The 17107-nt window shown below is 39.8% G+C and overlaps 3 protein-coding genes across 3 annotated transcripts; all 3 read left to right on the top strand.

The window, feature by feature from the left end:
• Nucleotides 1-1964: 1964 nt before the first annotated feature.
• On the top strand, nucleotides 1965-3658 carry LOC147223829 (uncharacterized). Its single transcript, XM_086166202.1, has 4 exons — nucleotides 1965-2019; nucleotides 2110-2799; nucleotides 2923-3042; nucleotides 3585-3658. The coding sequence occupies exons 1-4, from the start codon at nucleotides 1965-1967 to the stop codon at nucleotides 3656-3658; spliced, it is 939 nt and encodes a 312-aa protein (XP_086022328.1).
• Nucleotides 3659-5185: 1527 nt separating this feature from the next.
• LOC147223828 (uncharacterized) lies at nucleotides 5186-7362 on the top strand. The gene is made up of 4 exons (XM_086166201.1): nucleotides 5186-5254; nucleotides 5390-6058; nucleotides 6164-6292; nucleotides 7265-7362. The coding sequence occupies exons 1-4, from the start codon at nucleotides 5200-5202 to the stop codon at nucleotides 7360-7362; spliced, it is 951 nt and encodes a 316-aa protein (XP_086022327.1). The 5' UTR covers nucleotides 5186-5199.
• A 3160-nt stretch (nucleotides 7363-10522) lies between these two features.
• LOC147223827 (uncharacterized) lies at nucleotides 10523-14647 on the top strand. The gene is made up of 5 exons (XM_086165805.1): nucleotides 10523-10586; nucleotides 10716-11408; nucleotides 11530-11655; nucleotides 12926-12969; nucleotides 13303-14647. Exons 1-5 carry the CDS (start codon nucleotides 10532-10534, stop codon nucleotides 13420-13422), a joined length of 1038 nt encoding a protein of 345 aa, XP_086021931.1. The 5' UTR covers nucleotides 10523-10531; the 3' UTR covers nucleotides 13423-14647.
• The last annotated feature ends 2460 nt before the right edge of the window (nucleotides 14648-17107 follow it).

The raw sequence follows: 17107 nt of genomic DNA, 5'->3' as shown, positions 1-17107 counted from the left end.
TCACCTTGTTTGGCCCAGACACGGAGCTGCTGCTGACTAGCCTACACTCTGGACACTAGTTCTCGACAGGCCTTCTTTCTGTCATCTCCCGCTGGATATTTCTCTGCAAATGTGGCATGGCGTGTGTCAAAGTGTCGTTTTATATTTGAACGTTTCATCAATGAAATTTTATCATTGCATAAAAGACACACTGCACAACCCGCTCTCTCCACGAAGGCGAATTCTTCTGTCCATTCCTGCTGAAACATACGGTAATCCTCATTGTTTTTTCTTTTCGTCATCTTCTTGGTTAGAAGGGTTCACTCTGCATAAACAAGCTAACCAAAAACGAGGGAATATTACTTCTTGGCCTCAAAGTGACGTGTGCAGGCTGTTGTAAATTATCCAATAAAATTAGACTTTTAGGGTATCGGACCTTCCCGCACACCGGAGTACAGAAAGGATCGGCTCTTTGTTGCGTGCCAGCGCGAAAAGTTGCGGGTGAAAATATCTTAAGATTAAAATGTGTATGGATTTTTTTTTATTGTGATGGCTTTTCCTGTAATTTTTTTTTACTAAAGTAACATTATTATTAAAATTATTGATTAATTTTTCTGTTAAGAAATTTTCAAAGAGCCAGAGGCAGTCATCAAAAGAGCCACATCTGGCTCGCGGGCCATAGGTTCCCGACCCCTGCTATACATCCTCGCCACTCCCAAAGAGAACGTCAGCATCTTCACCTCTGTGACCTCTTGCTCTGCTAACGGCCTGTCCGTCAATGTCACTGTTTCTAGGCCATACAGCATCACTGGTCTAAGCACTGTCTTGTACACCTTTCCTTTAATTCTGGATGATAGTCTTTCGCATAGTCCATAGTCTATTGCATAGTACCCCTGACACTTTTCTCTATCCATTCCGACCTGCTTGAACATGTTTCCTTACTTCTTTTCTACACTCTCCATTGCTCTGGACTGTTGACCCTAAGTACTTGAAACACTACCAGGTAGCCCCGGCCCTTCTTGTAGAGGCCCGCGGTGTTCTTCCCCTGTCCTGTTCCCCTTCCCCTTGTCATTGGACATTGTGGATGACTATGAGTACATAGGGGTAGTCAAACTGACCCAATGAATGAAAATAGAGGTGTCACCGGCAACATGGTCCTGCCACAGGTCAACCACCAGTTCCTTTTCTTTGAAGGTGGATGATTATAAGTACTTGAGGTAAACAGCGCAAAGCACCAAAGACTGTGGAAAAGAGGCGAAGAAACATGTTCAAGCAGATTGGAATGGGCAGAGAAAAAGTTCAGGGGTAATGTGTGATAAAAGAGTAGCAGCAGGAGTGAAAACAAAGGTATGTAAGACAGTGGTGAGACCAGTGAGGCTGACAGGAAACAGAGATGGAGGTAGCAGAGGTGAAGATGTTGAGGTGTTCCTTGAGTGCATAGATTAGACTAGAATATTCCTTTAACCATCACAAAGTAGGGAAATTGAGTGTGATACTTTCAAAGACTCTCATCTGATTGGCAGATCAGATGAAAATAAAATTAGAATTTTATACTTTCCCATATAAACTTACAGATTGGATGCAGATTCTCTCCTGACTAATGGTGAAGGTTCCTTTAGGATCCACCACCATATATTCTTCTTATGGGGTCCAAACATGATGCATTAAACAAACCAACTACTCCTTTATACACATATACTAGCGTACTCGAGAAACAAATGTATTTTATTAGAAAAGCCAACGATAGGGTAATTCCACAAAACTTCCCTAAAATCACATCGAAAGGAAATGTTCTACTTTCCGCTTATGTCGGCGACATTGTGTTTCTGAAATGTACCACACGGAGATAATTGGTGGGGCAGTGATCATGTGATCAATGACACTCACAGACTCCTGTCTGATTGGTCGATCACGTTCTGTCTCACGTAATAAAACTACAGATTAGATGCAGATTCTCTCCAGTGAAGGTGGAGGTTTCAACCAACATGACTCCTGTCTCTGTTGTTTTTCATGTGTCAAGTTTGCTGCTACTGAGAACAGGTGAGCATCATATTTTGCATTCTGCATAGCTGACGTTAATATATGTGTAAATTTAACTTTGCATTTCTTTCTTTTCGATTTCCTCCTCAGCTCATATCACAGCTTCATCGTCATCTTTACAGTATTTGTCTGTCAATGTTGGCAAAGACTTTATTTTGGAGTGTTTTTATGAAGAGTCTAAATATCTATCAATGTTTTATTGGTATAAACAACCTTTGGGACAAACACCAAATCCGATAATTAAATTTGAGAAGCAACCCAAGCAGTTACTTTTTCACCATGAATATAAAAATAATAAACGGTTTAGACTTGACATTGATGCTGGCAGAAATCACTTAAATATCTCAGATGCACAAATTTCCGACTCAGCTACTTACTTCTGCATGGGGAGCTCAAGAGATGCCTTTGAATTTCTGAACAGCATCATGGTCATTGTGAGGGATTCCAGTCCGAACGTCAACCTTTCTGTCCTTGTCTCGCCATCTGGGACCCCCAATCCAAGAGGCTCTGAGCATCGGAAGTGTTCAGTCCAAACTGGGACTTGTGGTACAGGGCACAGTGTTTACTGGTTCAAAGACTCCGAGGAATCTCAACCGGGAATTATCTATACTCAAGAAGTCGGTGAGGATCAGTGTGAGAGCAAACCTGGGACCCAAACACACACCTGTTTCTACCACTTGTCGAAAGAGAATCTGGCCTCTCACACTGAGACCTACCGTTGTGCTGCTGCATCATGTGGACAGATACTGTTTGGAAACAGGACAACTCAGGATCCACAAGGTAAGTAGATGAAAATGACTTATTTTTAGTCATTAGTGAACATTCTAGTCCAATCTATTTATTTTAATGTTTCTAGTCTTTGTTTTTAAATTTTTATTAAATTTTTCATGTTGAAATATGCAGGCAAGACTGCAGACTGGACACCTGTGTTGATCGGAGCTTTGACGTTTAACACAATCGTGGTTGTTTTCTTGGCTTTTACTGCACACAGACTGTACAGGACACAGAGATATAAATCCACAGGTAGGGAAAACTAAGACTATGTTCAATGCGAGAGGTTCATATGTAAAGTTATTTATGTATTTATATATCTATTTTTATTAACCAAGTTCAGGAATGTTTCCAGAGTGGAAATAATTTAATCTAGTAATCCTTGCAGACAGTCTGCACAAAAGGAGGTGCTGCCAGTTTGAACTCCTTGGACATTGCTTCAAATCAGCCCTCGGTTTTTGAGTTCATTAGATTTAATCAATATAAATCCAAAGACCTGGGATTTCAAGTTGTTTGGATGATTGTTTATAATGATACATAGTTTACATCCCACATTTAAGACCAGATGATTGATCACTTGCAGGTGTATGTTGGGTTAAAACTACACAACATATGCACGGATATTACTGATGAAGAATATCCTGATTAAATGCTGATAAATTAATGTCCACCATTGGACATCAATGATCACATTTTCGATGAAACCACTTTACTCCGGCTTCAAAAAGTTATAGACAAAATTGGAATTTGCACAGCATAAGGCTGACACATATAGTGTTTTCTCTTATTTTTAGTTGTAATATCTAGGAGGGGGTCACTGTCCAAACTCATAGCTTGTCCACTGGAGGGCCTCAAGGCTCAGTACTGAGTCCACATTTGTAATAAATTAATACATCCTCAATTGGTACATTATTACTGCTTACAACAGTTGTTAGTGTTGTGTTCTGAATGTGCTTCTTTTACGGACCAGACTCACAAGAAAGACCATCAGTTATTCCGGCTCCTGAGGCAGAGGTAGGAACATGTTTGTTGTATTTATATCCACTTTCATATATTTTGCAGCCTGAATGTAAAATACACATCATATGTGTATGTTTGTAGGAAGGGTGGATTTTATTAAAAAAAGGAAACAAACAAAACAAAAAGAAAAGTTATCTATAGTGATACTACTGTTATACTTTTGCAAAAAATTGCACATATTTCGGGTGTGTGAAGTAAATATTACAAGGATAGTTATTTGGTCGAAATCTTTAAGTCTTGACACATTCCTTTCTAATGATGAATAATTATCCATGGCAACAAAAAAACATTTGACAGCCAGCTGTATTATATTTCATTAACAGGGTCGCCAGGAAGCAGAGAACCTCCAATATGCCACTCTAAGTGATTTCAGCAGCCACAGACCAAGAGAGAGAAATGACGCCTGGGGTGAATGTGTGTACGCCGATGTCAAGCGGTAGATCATTCTGGATATCTGTTGTTGTTCTTTGTATCTGTTTTCTTTGCAATAAAACAATTAAACCTCCTTCAATCTCACCAAGTCAGTTTGTGGATTGATTTGTTTGTGGAATTTACAATTAAAAACCACAGAACTCCTTCTCTCACTGCTTCTGAACATGCCCTCCTCCTCTCCTTCTTCGACCCACTGTAGCCAAATTTCCACAGGTAGCCTGTCGGTTATTGGCACCAATAGCAGTTGTGGATCACGACTGAGTCTTTTTGTAAGTCATAGACTTGATTTGCTTATTTGTTTGGCATTTTTAAGCAAAGCAAGCCCTTCCTGACAAAACTCTGCGTTTATCAGGACATTTGATTGGCAAAAGACAAACACTAGTTTGAAGACACTGTTACTGCATTGTCATTTACAAGGTACTAGTCATTGATTAATGCAAGTAAAAATATGAGGTTGATAAATAATGCCTTTGCTTTTGCAGTCCCCACAAAAAGATTCCCTTTCAGTGTTACAAACTTGCTCTGAATGTCTGCATTAAAAATTCCCAATATACACTCTTCAATCTAGTCTTGTTTTTTTTTGTTCTGTTTTTTTACAGAAAATGTTATTTTGCCATTGAAGACTTTTCGGGATCAGTCCCAGAGCTTTGTACAAAGTTTGACAGAAGACAAAACAATGTCCTTTCGAATGTGTCTAGGTCTCTAGGAGAGGTGGCAGAAGAGTGTCTGGTTTAATTATTCCACAGAATCTTATAGAGTGAGAGGATGTCTAAGGAACATTTTACAACATCTGTTTCTGACATGTACCACACAAAGACTATTTTAGGAGCAGTGAACATGTGATCGATGATGCTTTCAAAGACTCTCATCTGATTGGACGACCAACATCTGTCTTGCTTTATAAATCTACAGATGAGAAGTTGATTCTTTTTGTTCAAGGCGAAGGATCCAATCAACATGACCCTTGGATCTGTTGTTTTCCATGTGGGCAGTTTGCTGCTGGTGAGAACAGGTGGGAATTGAATTTATATTTTGTCTTCATTTTACCATGTTTTTCTTTCAAGTATCAAGATGCATTTTTTGGGCGAGTTTATCATATGCTTACGTTTAACTTTCCGTTTCCTCTTAATCTTTCTTTCCTCCTCAGCACACATCTCAGCTTCATCATCGTCTTTACAACAATTATCTGTAAACGTGGGTGAAGACTTTGTGTTGGAGTGTTTCTATAAAGGGGCTGAATTTCCATCAAGGTTTTACTGGTATAAACAAACTACTGGACAGAAACCAAGTCTTATAGCAATATTCTTTGAACGGATCCAATCGGCATTTTTTCATAATGAATTTGAAATGAATAAACGCTTTGGAATTAATCATTCTCCTGGCAAATATAATTTGAATATCTCAAATGCACAAATTTCCGACTCAGCTACTTACTTCTGCATGGGTAGCTTTGAAAATGCATTTGAATTTTTGAATGGAGTCATGGTCATTGTGAAGGATTCCCGTCTTAAACTGCCACCTGAGACCCTCCAGCCAGGAGACTCTGTGAATCAGAATTGTTCTGTCAAAACTGGGACTTGTGGTACAGGACACAGTGTTTACTGGTTTGAAGGCTCAGAGGAGTCTGAAACTGGTATGAATTCCACTCATGAAGTCGGTGAGGATCAGTGTGAGAGCAAACCTGGGACCCAAACACACACCTGTTTCTACAACTTGTCGAAAGAGAATCTGACCTCTCACACTGAGACCTACCGTTGTGCTGTTACATCATGTGGACAGATACTGTTTGGAAATAATATAACTCTGGACTTAGAAGGTAAGCAGACGAAAATGACTAATAAATGGATGTTTATTGCTAGTGAGCAGTGAATCTTCTAAAGGAAATAAAACTGAAATCTCTTGATATCACTGTTCAAATCAGCAGAGGGCAATAACTTTACATTCTGGGATTCTGTGTTAAGAGGAGCTTTGACACTCATCACCATCCTGGTTATTGTCCTGAATTCCATTGACTATATAATGTCCAAGATGAGCAGCTCCTGGTGCAAAGGTAGGAGAAGATGTTACTTTTTGTCTCATGTTCAATTTTAATTCCGTAGATTAGAAGATGATGGGATGGAATTTCATCAAAACCTACTCAAAATATGGACTTTTCAATTCTTTCAAATAAAATCCAACGTAATCAATGTCCATTGATTGGATACTTTCATGTTATATGTATGTTGTGAAGATGTGGGTTTTCGGTTGGTGTAACAGCTCAACTGAAAAACCAAAATCTGCACGTTGGTTGCTGTGAATATTCTCAATGACAGAGTCGACATTAGATGTCCCCATTTTGACTCTTTAGAATTTCACACTACGTTTAGATCTATGTGAGGATCAGCTCAGTTCGAATTGAGTGCACATCAAGCAAAATATAAGATATTTCATGTTTACGAATGAAACACCAATGAGGACTGAAAATGTTGGTGTGTCTCAGATCATCAGTATTGAAGTGATCATAACATATTCAAGATCTATCAACTCCAAATTTGATGGACCTTTCATCCAGTGAAGACCAATATTCGTTGTTCCTTTTCAATAAAAATCCTGCTGAATCTTTACTTTGTCCTGCTATTTTGCGTGTTTTTTCCAATAAATACTGTATATCAGGAGAACTGGTTGGTAACATTCAGACAGAGTGGAAGAAAAGTTTGCCACCATCTTTGCCAACATTTCTCCTTTTTCTCTGTTTTCATGTCCTGGCAAAACTCTGAAACTACGTCTAACGGCTGCCTGGGGACCAAATGCAGAGGTACGATATAATTTCCATAATTAATGAAAAAATGGAGGCACAACACAGGATGTCAAGAATATATTACACGTTGTTGTGAAAAGGCTGAGGTTTCAGGAAATGACAGGGTTTTAAGAGAAGAGTTTAAAATTGAATCACACTCAAGTGTTCGTGGGAGCGCTGGTCAAAGCCACCTGCAAAATATACAAAGATACTGGATTTAATTCTTATGTTTCATGTGTTTTCAACAGGGTCACCAAGAGTCAGGGAATCTCCAAGCTTCTCAAAGGGATTCCAAGAAGGATGACACCTGGAGTGAATGTGTGTACCACAGTCTGAGGCAGTAGATCAGACTCAACGTGTGAAACATTGCTTTGTACTTTCAACAATAAAACATGATTTGTTTTCCATGCAAATCAACAACAACATGCAATTTTTTTTTTGACAAGTGATTTCAGGAATGGATTGTGCAAGACTTCTTTGGAGCATTTTAATCTATAAATGAAAAACAAGACCTTTTGCACTCGAGCTGTTAGAAAAAGATGGTTTTTGGTCACCTGACTTCACAACTAACTATCAACATCCTGAACAACTTACCTTTCATTGATCAATCGGTACAGACACCATAGTTCAATCACAATTTCCGGTTTGAATTCAGAAAAGAATTCAAAATTGAAAAATATTGATAGCACATCAAGTACATTCACACTTTGGGAGGTTGCTTGAATCAAATAAGAAAGTGAACAGCATCAGTATGTGAATATATATTTACAAATGGAAAAAAAGAAACCTTTTTAATTTTCCGCTACCACTTCAGACGACACCACAACAAATCAACATATTCCTTTTAACTCTGTACCCTCTTCTTTCACACACCTGCTAACTTCATGTCCGCGGTCGCAACAATCATAAACCTCCTCCTTGGTCTTCCTCTAGACCTCCTGCCAGACAGTTCCAACCCCAGCATCCCTCTACCAATATATTCACTATCCCTATCTATGCGTGTCAAAACAATCTCAGTCTGGTCTCATCTCCATAACAATAACAATATCTCCAAGAACAATTTTTTTTTTCACTGAAAACTTATCAATGGCTGTATGCCTGATATATCAAGAAATGGTTGTGGCTTTCAAAGAAAACAGCAGATTTACAGAATCAGCAAAAATATTTGTCACCGACAAACTACAAGAGTCAAGTTCTAATGTAAAGGTTGGGATAAGGACCCGACTGCAAAACTATGACTCCTCACCAACAAGGAAGAGTTCCTCGTCTTTACTGAGGCTCTGGCAGTTCGAAACAGCAGAATACAGATAAGGAAGGAAATCAGAGACAGACAAGAGAGTGTGGGGCTCCCGGAGGTCCGGTGACAGAGCGTAGGGATCCTGAAGCTTAGCATTATACACATCAGCTAAACTATGGAATTTTGTTCATATATTAAGTGTTTTATTTAATAGTGACATCCACAGAGACAGCAATACAGTATTATTGCATAGCATGCCAGCACAGTTAGCAGAATCATTGCGCAATCCAGCTGGTTGCCTTGTCACTGCACGTCTATTCTTCATATTTGAACGTAAATGTGAATTTCTTTTTCAGCGATTTTGAAAAAAAAAAAAAATTGTGAAGTTAAGAGGAAAATAACTTTATAGTATAAATCACGGAATAAATACAGCCATTTAATTAATTTTTTTCATTTTCCATTTCTTTCTTTCCATGATGACAGGTGAGCCCCTGCCTCTACTGACTGAACATCACTGGAGACTTCGATGGACATGTTGTTGCAGGCAGTAGAGGTGATGAAGAAATGACGGGCAGGTTTAGTATCCAGAATGGGAATGCAGAGGGATGGAAGACTTTGCAAAAAAAAAACAGAAATAGCTGTAGTGAACACCTTTTTTTGCAGAGGAGGCAGGATAACTTATGAGAGCAGAGGTAGGAGGAAAAAATCATAAGGAAAAAATCAGTGACTGCAAAGCAGTGGTAGGTGAAAGTGTTGTCTGACAGCGCATGATGGTGGTCTGTAGGATGACTGGTGACAAAGAAGATGAAGCAATAAAGGCAGAGCAAAGGATAAAGTGGTGGAAGCTGGAAAGGCAGGAGTGCTTCATGGTTTTCAAGGGGGAGTTGAAAAAGTTTCTAGGTGGGGGTGGTCAGGGACAACTACAGCAATCACGGAGACATGTTGGAGAGTCCCTGGTGTGTCATCTGGAGGGAGAGTAGATGAGAAAGTTGGTGGTGAATGAGAAAGTCCAGGAGAACATTATGAGAAAGATGTTAGCAGAGAAGAAGCAGTGAAGCAGCAATCGCTTGTTCCTTCTTTTCTTTCCTTGTGACCGATAAAAACATTGAAACTGTTGGTCTTTCTCAGGACAAAATCCACAAAATTGTGAGATGGATAGCTAGGTTTTGTCCACTTCATCGGCCTCTCTAAGAAACCAGACCACCAGTTTGAATTCCGAGGCACAAACCTGACACAGAGTCACTCCTTTTGATGTTCGCAGATCTCAACATGCCAGAAAAAATGTGAGCGACCGATTGAATTGAGAAGAAATAGCAGGTTAATGAGTCTTCTCAACATGCAGGCCAGAAGACATGATGTCCTCGCAATGCCGAAGGATGTTGGGGGACCAGGACAACCTGGGGAGAAGCTGGCCGATGGAACGCACCAAACCTGCAGCAAGACAAAGAATGATACACTGCTGGAATGCTACCGTAACAGAAATCTTGGTTTCCAGAGAGTGGGGTAAACATGGATCCTTCAAACCTCCCCATCCAAGATGATGGTGAAACATCATGTAAATCACAGCTGTAATATCCAGAAGAACAATCAGTTGAGCTACAACATGCCTTCTCCATTGTACTAAGATGTAAGGTCAAGAGGGAGCGAGGACACCAGGCCTGGGGATGCCAGAAAAAAAAAATCCCCAAGAAGCAAAAGACCCTTAAAAACAAAAACAGTTGACCTGAGAGAACAGATTACAGAATCCTGGGGTATTACAATTTCCTGCTAAGGTTAAGAGACAGTCCCAGAAGAATCTCCTGTGGAGGATGTGAAAACAAACAACTGATAAATGGGTTTCAATAACAGCAGTCGCCAGAAGGAGCAGTGGAGCCCTCCATGGAAGAAGATACTGGAGAACAAGACCGTAGAAACAAGGAGCAAGGTTATTTTGCTAGAAAACTGGAAGAAAGTTCAAGCAAGGTACAATAAGATGCCCACAGATCTGCCAAGCAGAGGCTCACAGCCCTGGCTGTCCTGAGACCCGCAGCATAAATGGGTTGCTTTCATGTCAAGATCATAATACCGTACAATATACGGGAAATATTCTACATTTCGCACGTGTTGACGATATTGTATCTCTGAAATGTACAACGGAGACAACTGGGGGAGCAGTGAGCACGTGATAAATGATACTTTCACAATCTTTCATCTGATTGGCTGATCAAAATCTGTCTTGCTTTATAAAACTACAGATAACAAGTCAATTCTCTCCAGTGAGGGTGGTTTCAACCAACATGACTCCTGCAACTATCGTTTTTTATGTGGCCAGTTTGATGCTGGTGAGAACAGGTGAGAATCATATTTTCATTTTGTTTCCACTTTTCTTTTGTCTTGCAAATATGACTATGTGACAGATTTGGCTGATTTTTTATATAGGTAAATATAACAGCATTTCCTTTTCCTCTCTTTCCTCCTCAGCTCACTTTGAAGCTTCATCATCATTTTTTCAACAATTATCTGTTCATGTGGGCGAAGACTTTGTGTTGATATGTTTCCCCAAAGACTCTGTACGTGGAGAAAACTATTACTGGTATAAACAAACTCCGGGACAGAAACCAAATCTAATGACTAGATTCGATACATCTGGCAAACATCCCACTTTATATGGTGAATTTGAAAATAATGAACGCATTGGACTTGATGTTGAAGTTGGCAGAAATCACTTAAATATCTCAGGAGCAACAATGTCAGACTCAGCCACTTATTTCTGCTTGGTTAGCTTAGCAGATAAATTTCAATTTCTGAGCGGCACCATTGTCAACGTGAGGGATTCAAGTCTGAACGTCAATCTTTCTTTCCACGACTCACCGTCTGAGACCCTCCAACCAGGAGGCTCTGTGAATCTGACGTGTTCAATCCAAACTTCAACTTGTGATACAGGACACAGCGTTTACTGGTTAAAACATTCAGAAGAATCGCAACCAGGAATTATTTACACTCAGAAAGTCAAAGAGAACCAGTGTGAGAGCAAAGCTGGGACCCAAAGACAAACCTGTTTGTGTCACTTGTTAATAGAGAATCTGACTGTCTCTCACACTGGAACCTACCGTTGTGCTGTTGCATCATGTGGACAGATACTCTTTGGAAATAATATAACTCTGAACGTACAAGGTAAGTAGAATACAATGATTTGATAGTTATGTATTATGAGTGAGAAGTCAATGTTCCAGTCTGATGAACAAAGATGAAAACAATTCAAATCTAATTCATTTTAAAATAATTGAATCTAAAGGGGGAATGAACTCAAGTGACTTTGTTGCTGTTCTGAGTGGAGGTTTGATCTTCACCACAATCCTGGATGCTTTCCTGATTTTTACCGTGTACAGACTGTACAAGAAAAACATCAGCCGACACACAGGTGGGACAAACAGTCGATCTTTGACTTCTATGTTCACTGTTCACAAGTTGTCTTATGAACAGAATTTACTGATGTCCTCATTTCTGCAGTCAATGTCATGACTAATTAGCTGCAAGCATCAGCTTAAGCTGAGTGACAATAATTTTATAAAGTTTTTTTAAATTAATTTAAATTTTTTTATCTATCTTCATCCATTACGGGTTAAGTTCAGTGGGAAATTTCACTGATGCTGTGCTTTATGTATAACTGAATATGGCAATAAAGGTGTTTCTTTCTTTCTATCATGACACTTGTATGCGGGATCTAATATATTTGGTAGCCAGTGTATATGTTGTCCCCAAGGTCAGAGGACCGTTGCAGGCCAAGGTTCTTGGTCTGCAACGGTCACTATCTATAAAAAGTGGTCCAAAGAAGGTGTAGTGGAGAACTAGTTAAACTGGCATATCTGATCAAGTGCCCTTGATGAATGTGGAAAGTGGAAACCGACCTGTATGGTCTGGTCCTACAGAGAAGTGATGCTCATATTGCTGAAAAAGTGAATTCTGTTTCTGATTGAAAGGTGGCAGAATACACAGTGCTTCATGGCAAATGCCAGAGACTGACAGAGACAAATGCTGACCACTGTCCTCCGAAAAAAATGTGCCAAAAATGAGCGTTTGAGTATTAGATCTGGATAAATGAACGATGTACGAGGGTATCCTGGTCCAGTGAATCATGTTTTCTTTTACATAGAAAGCTGGGTACACATTTGTTGCTTAGAGAACAAATCAATAAAGGGCACACTAGTGAAAGAAAACAAAACGCTAAAGGCAGTTTTATACTTTGGGCAAGTTTTCAACGGGAAACCATGGGTCCTGCTGTAATTCTTTAACATGTCGCATTCCTAACCATTGTCAACGACCGTAGAAACGTTATTCCATGACCACTGTTACACTGTTACAATAAAGGCACAACGGTGAGTTTGTGATGTTAGCTCGCCTCCAAAGTGTCAGATTTCACACGAATCAACCATCAGTAAGATGTGCTGGCCCAAAAAGAACAATCAATAAAGACCTACAACTTACAAGTTTTTAAGCATTTGCTGTGTGCTTCACAGCACACCTTGGTTCCTCGCATAGCTTTAGTAGATACAACTTCATGCTAAAATGCTATCTTTCAAGGTACATTCTATGATTTTTAATCACCGCTCAATTAATTGTCATTTTCAATATATGAACATCCAGCACAGTAACATTTTAAAAAGCCTAACTTTTTCCTTTTCAATGAGCAGACTCACAAGTCAAATCTCCATCCAACCCCACCCCTGATACAGAGGTATGTTGTTTTACTATCTTATGTTTATGTCAAATATTTTGAAGTAGGATATAAGCAACATCAATGATTTACCTTTTAACGAACAAAGATTATAAAAGACGGTAATGAAAATGAAGCTGTTGTGGCTTCCATAATGTTCATGTTGTATTACTGCTATTTCAACTGCAATTTGACAACTGAGAAGTACAAGCGGGAAATGTCTGACTCATAGAATCCAAAATACTGATTAAAATCAGTTAATTAACTCTCAGTTTCTTTAGGGGGGACAATGTTTTCATATCAGTTATGAAATATATAATGTATGAAATTCTGTTTTTCATGTGAAATTTACAGGATCACCAAGAAGCAGAGAACCTCCACTATGCTGCTGTAACAGTTGTCAAGGCAAGAGGACCGAGAAGACAGAGGGAGGAAACCTCAGATCAGTGTGTGTATACCAGTGTAAGGCAGTAAATGGACATGGTTACAGTTATTTCATCATGAAGTTGCAGATCTTCTTGAATATTCTGAGACATGAGAGCATGTCAGTCAGAACATACAATAAACCACAGCTCCTGTGCCGACAACATCCGCTGATCTTCTCTGGTTGTTTGTAGTTGAGGAGTTGACCGTTGGTGGTTTCATGAGTTCATCACAAACCCGACGAAGAGCAGTAACTGTTGCGGTCGCTGTGAGGTTTAAACGTCAGTGATGTTCATGCAGGAAGTCTTTCATGGTGTGTATTTTATTCACTTTTTAAGCAATGATGAAGTTCTCACTTTGGTCAAACTTCTTCACCGAGTTCAGCTGGTTTCACAGTCCCCGCTCACAAACAGGAAATATATGTTGCTTGTTAGTCGAGTTTTTCTGTTCGACTTTTCTCACCTTAATTCTCCTTGGAAAACTATATTTTGAACCTATGACATCTGTTTGAATGAGTAAAGACTTTGGGTTAAATTTTGCATTGAAAATCTAAATTGAAAAAATAAAACAAGCTGAATAAGTGATCCATGTTAATGGGACTGCATACAAGAAGCTTTCACTGCAGTTATAAGGAAATAGGAGGGCCTGTAGCTGCAGGTTTTCTTCATTTAATTTCCTTATTTAGCTAGTCAAATATTTTTAGCAATTTGCAGTAGTGATGCCGAAAGAAAAGGAAGATGATTTGGTTTCTGTCCCGGAACTGTGCATGTTCATGTGCTCGCACAGTCTTTAACTGATCAAACTAGCTGATAATTATGTCCACAGTCTATTGAAGTGTTAATTTTTAAACTCGTGCAGCCACAGAGATGATAAGTGGCCCCCGACATGACCGAGCTCTTCCTGCTTTCTTATACTTGCTGTAAGTGTCACCTCACCTTGTGGTTGTGTTTAATGTCACAACATGAACGTGGAAAAAAAACACAGGAAAGACCAGATGACGTGCCAGGTGAACAAAAGAAACAGTAACAAATTCAAAACCACATTTACATCCCTTTGAGGTGAGAGGGAAGCAGTAGAGGGGGACAGAAAATAAATATCACTGAATTAAAAAGACAAAACTTGATCTGAAAATGAAAATACAAGCTGTTCTGTTTTATTCGCTCGCCTTCACTTATCTCACAATGTATCAGCTTGCACCTTCCTCCGATTGGGGTGTTAATGGAGAACATGATGATAACATGTTATCATGATTTCGGGGGTGACGCCTGACGCAGAACCCCGGATCCCAAAACATCTAGTGCATCTACCAAACGTCTGCTGGCCAAACTCCAGGGAAACATCAGATGGCCACAGATGAAATTACAGTACACCCTTGTTTTTCGCGGGGGTTACGTTCCAAAAAGAACCCGTGATAGGCAAAATCCGTGAAGTAGAAACCTTTTTTTTTTTTACAATTATTATACAATTAAATACTCTATTATACATTGCTGCTGTCGTCCTTATGTTTTTTTCTTCCTTCTTTATGGAACAAACAGAAGATTCATTAATTCCGTGATGCCAACCTACAGCTGCGTACCTTTTACCTTCCCTTAGCATGTCCAGAAGTTTAACTTTATCTGCGATAGATAGCATCTTCCGCTGCCTTTTGGGCCCTGCCGCAGGTGCTTTTGTCAGTCCAGAGCGTTTTGTCAATATTATGGGTTTTAGATAAACTCGAAATTGCAAGAGAATTCGCACGCGCTTAATGTAAATTTGGCAAGCTGTTTTACGTACGTGTACATATTAAACTGCAACGCAATTGACACACAGGTAGAGAAGAAGCGGAGTGACTTTTTAGCCAATCAGAATGCAGAACACAATGCACGATGCAAATCCGTGAAGTAGCGAAACCGTGAAAAGTAAACCGCGTTATAGCGAGGGATCACCGTAAACCCAGCTTTCAGTTTGGACGTCTGCCCCACCTCATGTGGTCATTTTCCGTGCTGGTCGACGGCAGCCAACTGCTCATGGTTCATCTATGATGGGTTAATTGCAGAGAACGAATTTCACCACGGGGATTAATAAAGGATAAACTATTATTATTATTTCCAGAATTCAATGGTGCCTTATCTCAAAGCAGGTTTCAGTTGGTCCTCTTCGCAAAGATTGATCATCTCCCATTCAGCCACAGCATTATCTGGGTATAATTGGGGTTGCAAACAGCCGTTCCCGCCATTAAACAGGTTGAGGAAGCGCCTGTTACGGTCTCTGAGTGCTTCATACATTTTGGGAACAACTGTGTCTGCTTTTCTGTCTGACCTTTCAAAGTGACCAACTTGTGCTTGTGAAGTTCACTCCCTTTGGGAAATTCCTGGTTCACATTAGCATGGAGTGAATTGAAGCGCCTCTGCCATTACGGTCAATAAATAAATCTTGCATTCATCTTCATATTTTGATTTTGTGCATTTTTCCCAGCCGTTTTAAGAGGGAACTTTGTACACCTACACTACTCAACAATTTTTTCTGCAAGTCATTTGCATCAATACTCATGCACATGATATGCACGTATTGTAAAAACCACCCAAACCCAAATGCAACATGACCATAAGAGCCACATGAAACCAGGCAAAGAGGAACTCGTCTTCTTGGTTTGGATCGCATAAGAAGAATCTAAAGAAAAAAGAATGTAGTATTTTGCACGGACAGACACACTTCAGAGGTGCAATCAGATCCAAAACCAACCACTTTTCATAAAGTTCTTAGAAGTTAAGCAAATTCATATGTAGCAATAATAATGACCTCCTTTACATGATCAACTTCCCTGCTAGGAGACACAGACAGAGTAGGACTGTGGCACCTGGAGGACTCTGAAAGCTTCGAAGTCAAATCAAAAACCAATCACATTCCCTTCCTCCCACATCTTCTTATTGCAGCACACAAAATAGCATCAACAACTTCCTCTTCATCTTCTTCTTCTTCTTCTTCTTCTCCATTTGCCTTTTTCCTTCAGGGGTCGCCAAAGCGAATCTACCTTCTCCATCTAACCCTATTTTCTGTATCCTCCTGTCTCACATCAACTACCTTCATATCCTCTCTCACTCTATCCATAAATATTCTCTTTGTTTTTCCTCCAGACCTCCCGTCTGGCAGCTCCAATTCCAGCATCCATCTACCAATATATTCACTTTCCCTCTTCTGTACATGACCCAACCATCTCAGTCTGGCTTCTTTGACCTTCTCTCCAAAATATCTAATATGTTCCTCTGATAGACTCATTCCCGATCCTATCCATCCTTGTCACTCCCAAAGAGAACCATAGCATCCTCATCTCTGCAAACTCCAGCTCTGCCTCCTGTCTTTTCGTCACTATAACTGTTTCGTCCACCTTTCCTTTCATTCTGGCTGATAGTCTTCTATCTCATAGTACCCCTGACACTTTTCTCCACCCATTCTAACCTGTTTGAATCCGTCTCTTCACTTCTTTTCCACACCCTCTGCTGCTCTGGACTGTCGACCCCAAGCACCTGAAATCATCCAACTACTTGATCTCCCTCCCACACTTTAAAGCAACCCTGTCTCATTCTTTTTTCTGTCCCCTTCTCTTCTTATTATTGTCCAATGACTTTTCAAAAAAGTGAATAAAATACACACCATGATAAAACTTCCTGTATGAACATCGATATTGTTGACTCTCCAAAGGGTGACCGCATTAGCTACTTCTCTTCATGGGGTTTGTAAAGCGCAATCAACTCATGCA

The sequence above is a fragment of the Fistularia commersonii genome, chromosome 19 (assembly GCF_037954325.1).
Source record: "Fistularia commersonii isolate RoL2024-O1a breed Wild chromosome 19, RoL_Fcom_v1.0, whole genome shotgun sequence".
Lineage (NCBI taxonomy): Eukaryota > Metazoa > Chordata > Actinopteri > Syngnathiformes > Fistulariidae > Fistularia > Fistularia commersonii.
The sequence above is the reverse complement of the archived record's forward strand: the minus strand, read 5'-3'. Positions and strand labels throughout refer to the sequence as shown.

What these genes read in the sequence shown, in the direction of transcription:
- LOC147223827 (XM_086165805.1), top strand. Translation starts at nt 10,532, where the DNA reads ATGACTCCTGCAACTATCGTTTTTTATGTGGCCAGTTTGATGCTGGTG. An exon ending in TTTGATGCTGGTGAGAACAG is followed by an intron (nt 10,587 to 10,715) that starts GTGAGAATCATA and finishes TTTCCTCCTCAG; the next exon opens with CTCACTTTGAAGCTTCATCA. An exon ending in TATAACTCTGAACGTACAAG is followed by an intron (nt 11,409 to 11,529) that starts GTAAGTAGAATA and finishes TTGAATCTAAAG; the next exon opens with GGGGAATGAACTCAAGTGAC.
- LOC147223828 (XM_086166201.1), top strand. Translation starts at nt 5,200, where the DNA reads ATGACCCTTGGATCTGTTGTTTTCCATGTGGGCAGTTTGCTGCTGGTG. An exon ending in TTTGCTGCTGGTGAGAACAG is followed by an intron (nt 5,255 to 5,389) that starts GTGGGAATTGAA and finishes TTTCCTCCTCAG; the next exon opens with CACACATCTCAGCTTCATCA. An exon ending in GAGCAGCTCCTGGTGCAAAG is followed by an intron (nt 6,293 to 7,264) that starts GTAGGAGAAGAT and finishes TGTGTTTTCAAC; the next exon opens with AGGGTCACCAAGAGTCAGGG.
- LOC147223829 (XM_086166202.1), top strand. Translation starts at nt 1,965, where the DNA reads ATGACTCCTGTCTCTGTTGTTTTTCATGTGTCAAGTTTGCTGCTACTG. An exon ending in TTTGCTGCTACTGAGAACAG is followed by an intron (nt 2,020 to 2,109) that starts GTGAGCATCATA and finishes TTTCCTCCTCAG; the next exon opens with CTCATATCACAGCTTCATCG. An exon ending in ACAGAGATATAAATCCACAG is followed by an intron (nt 3,043 to 3,584) that starts GTAGGGAAAACT and finishes TCTTATTTTTAG; the next exon opens with TTGTAATATCTAGGAGGGGG.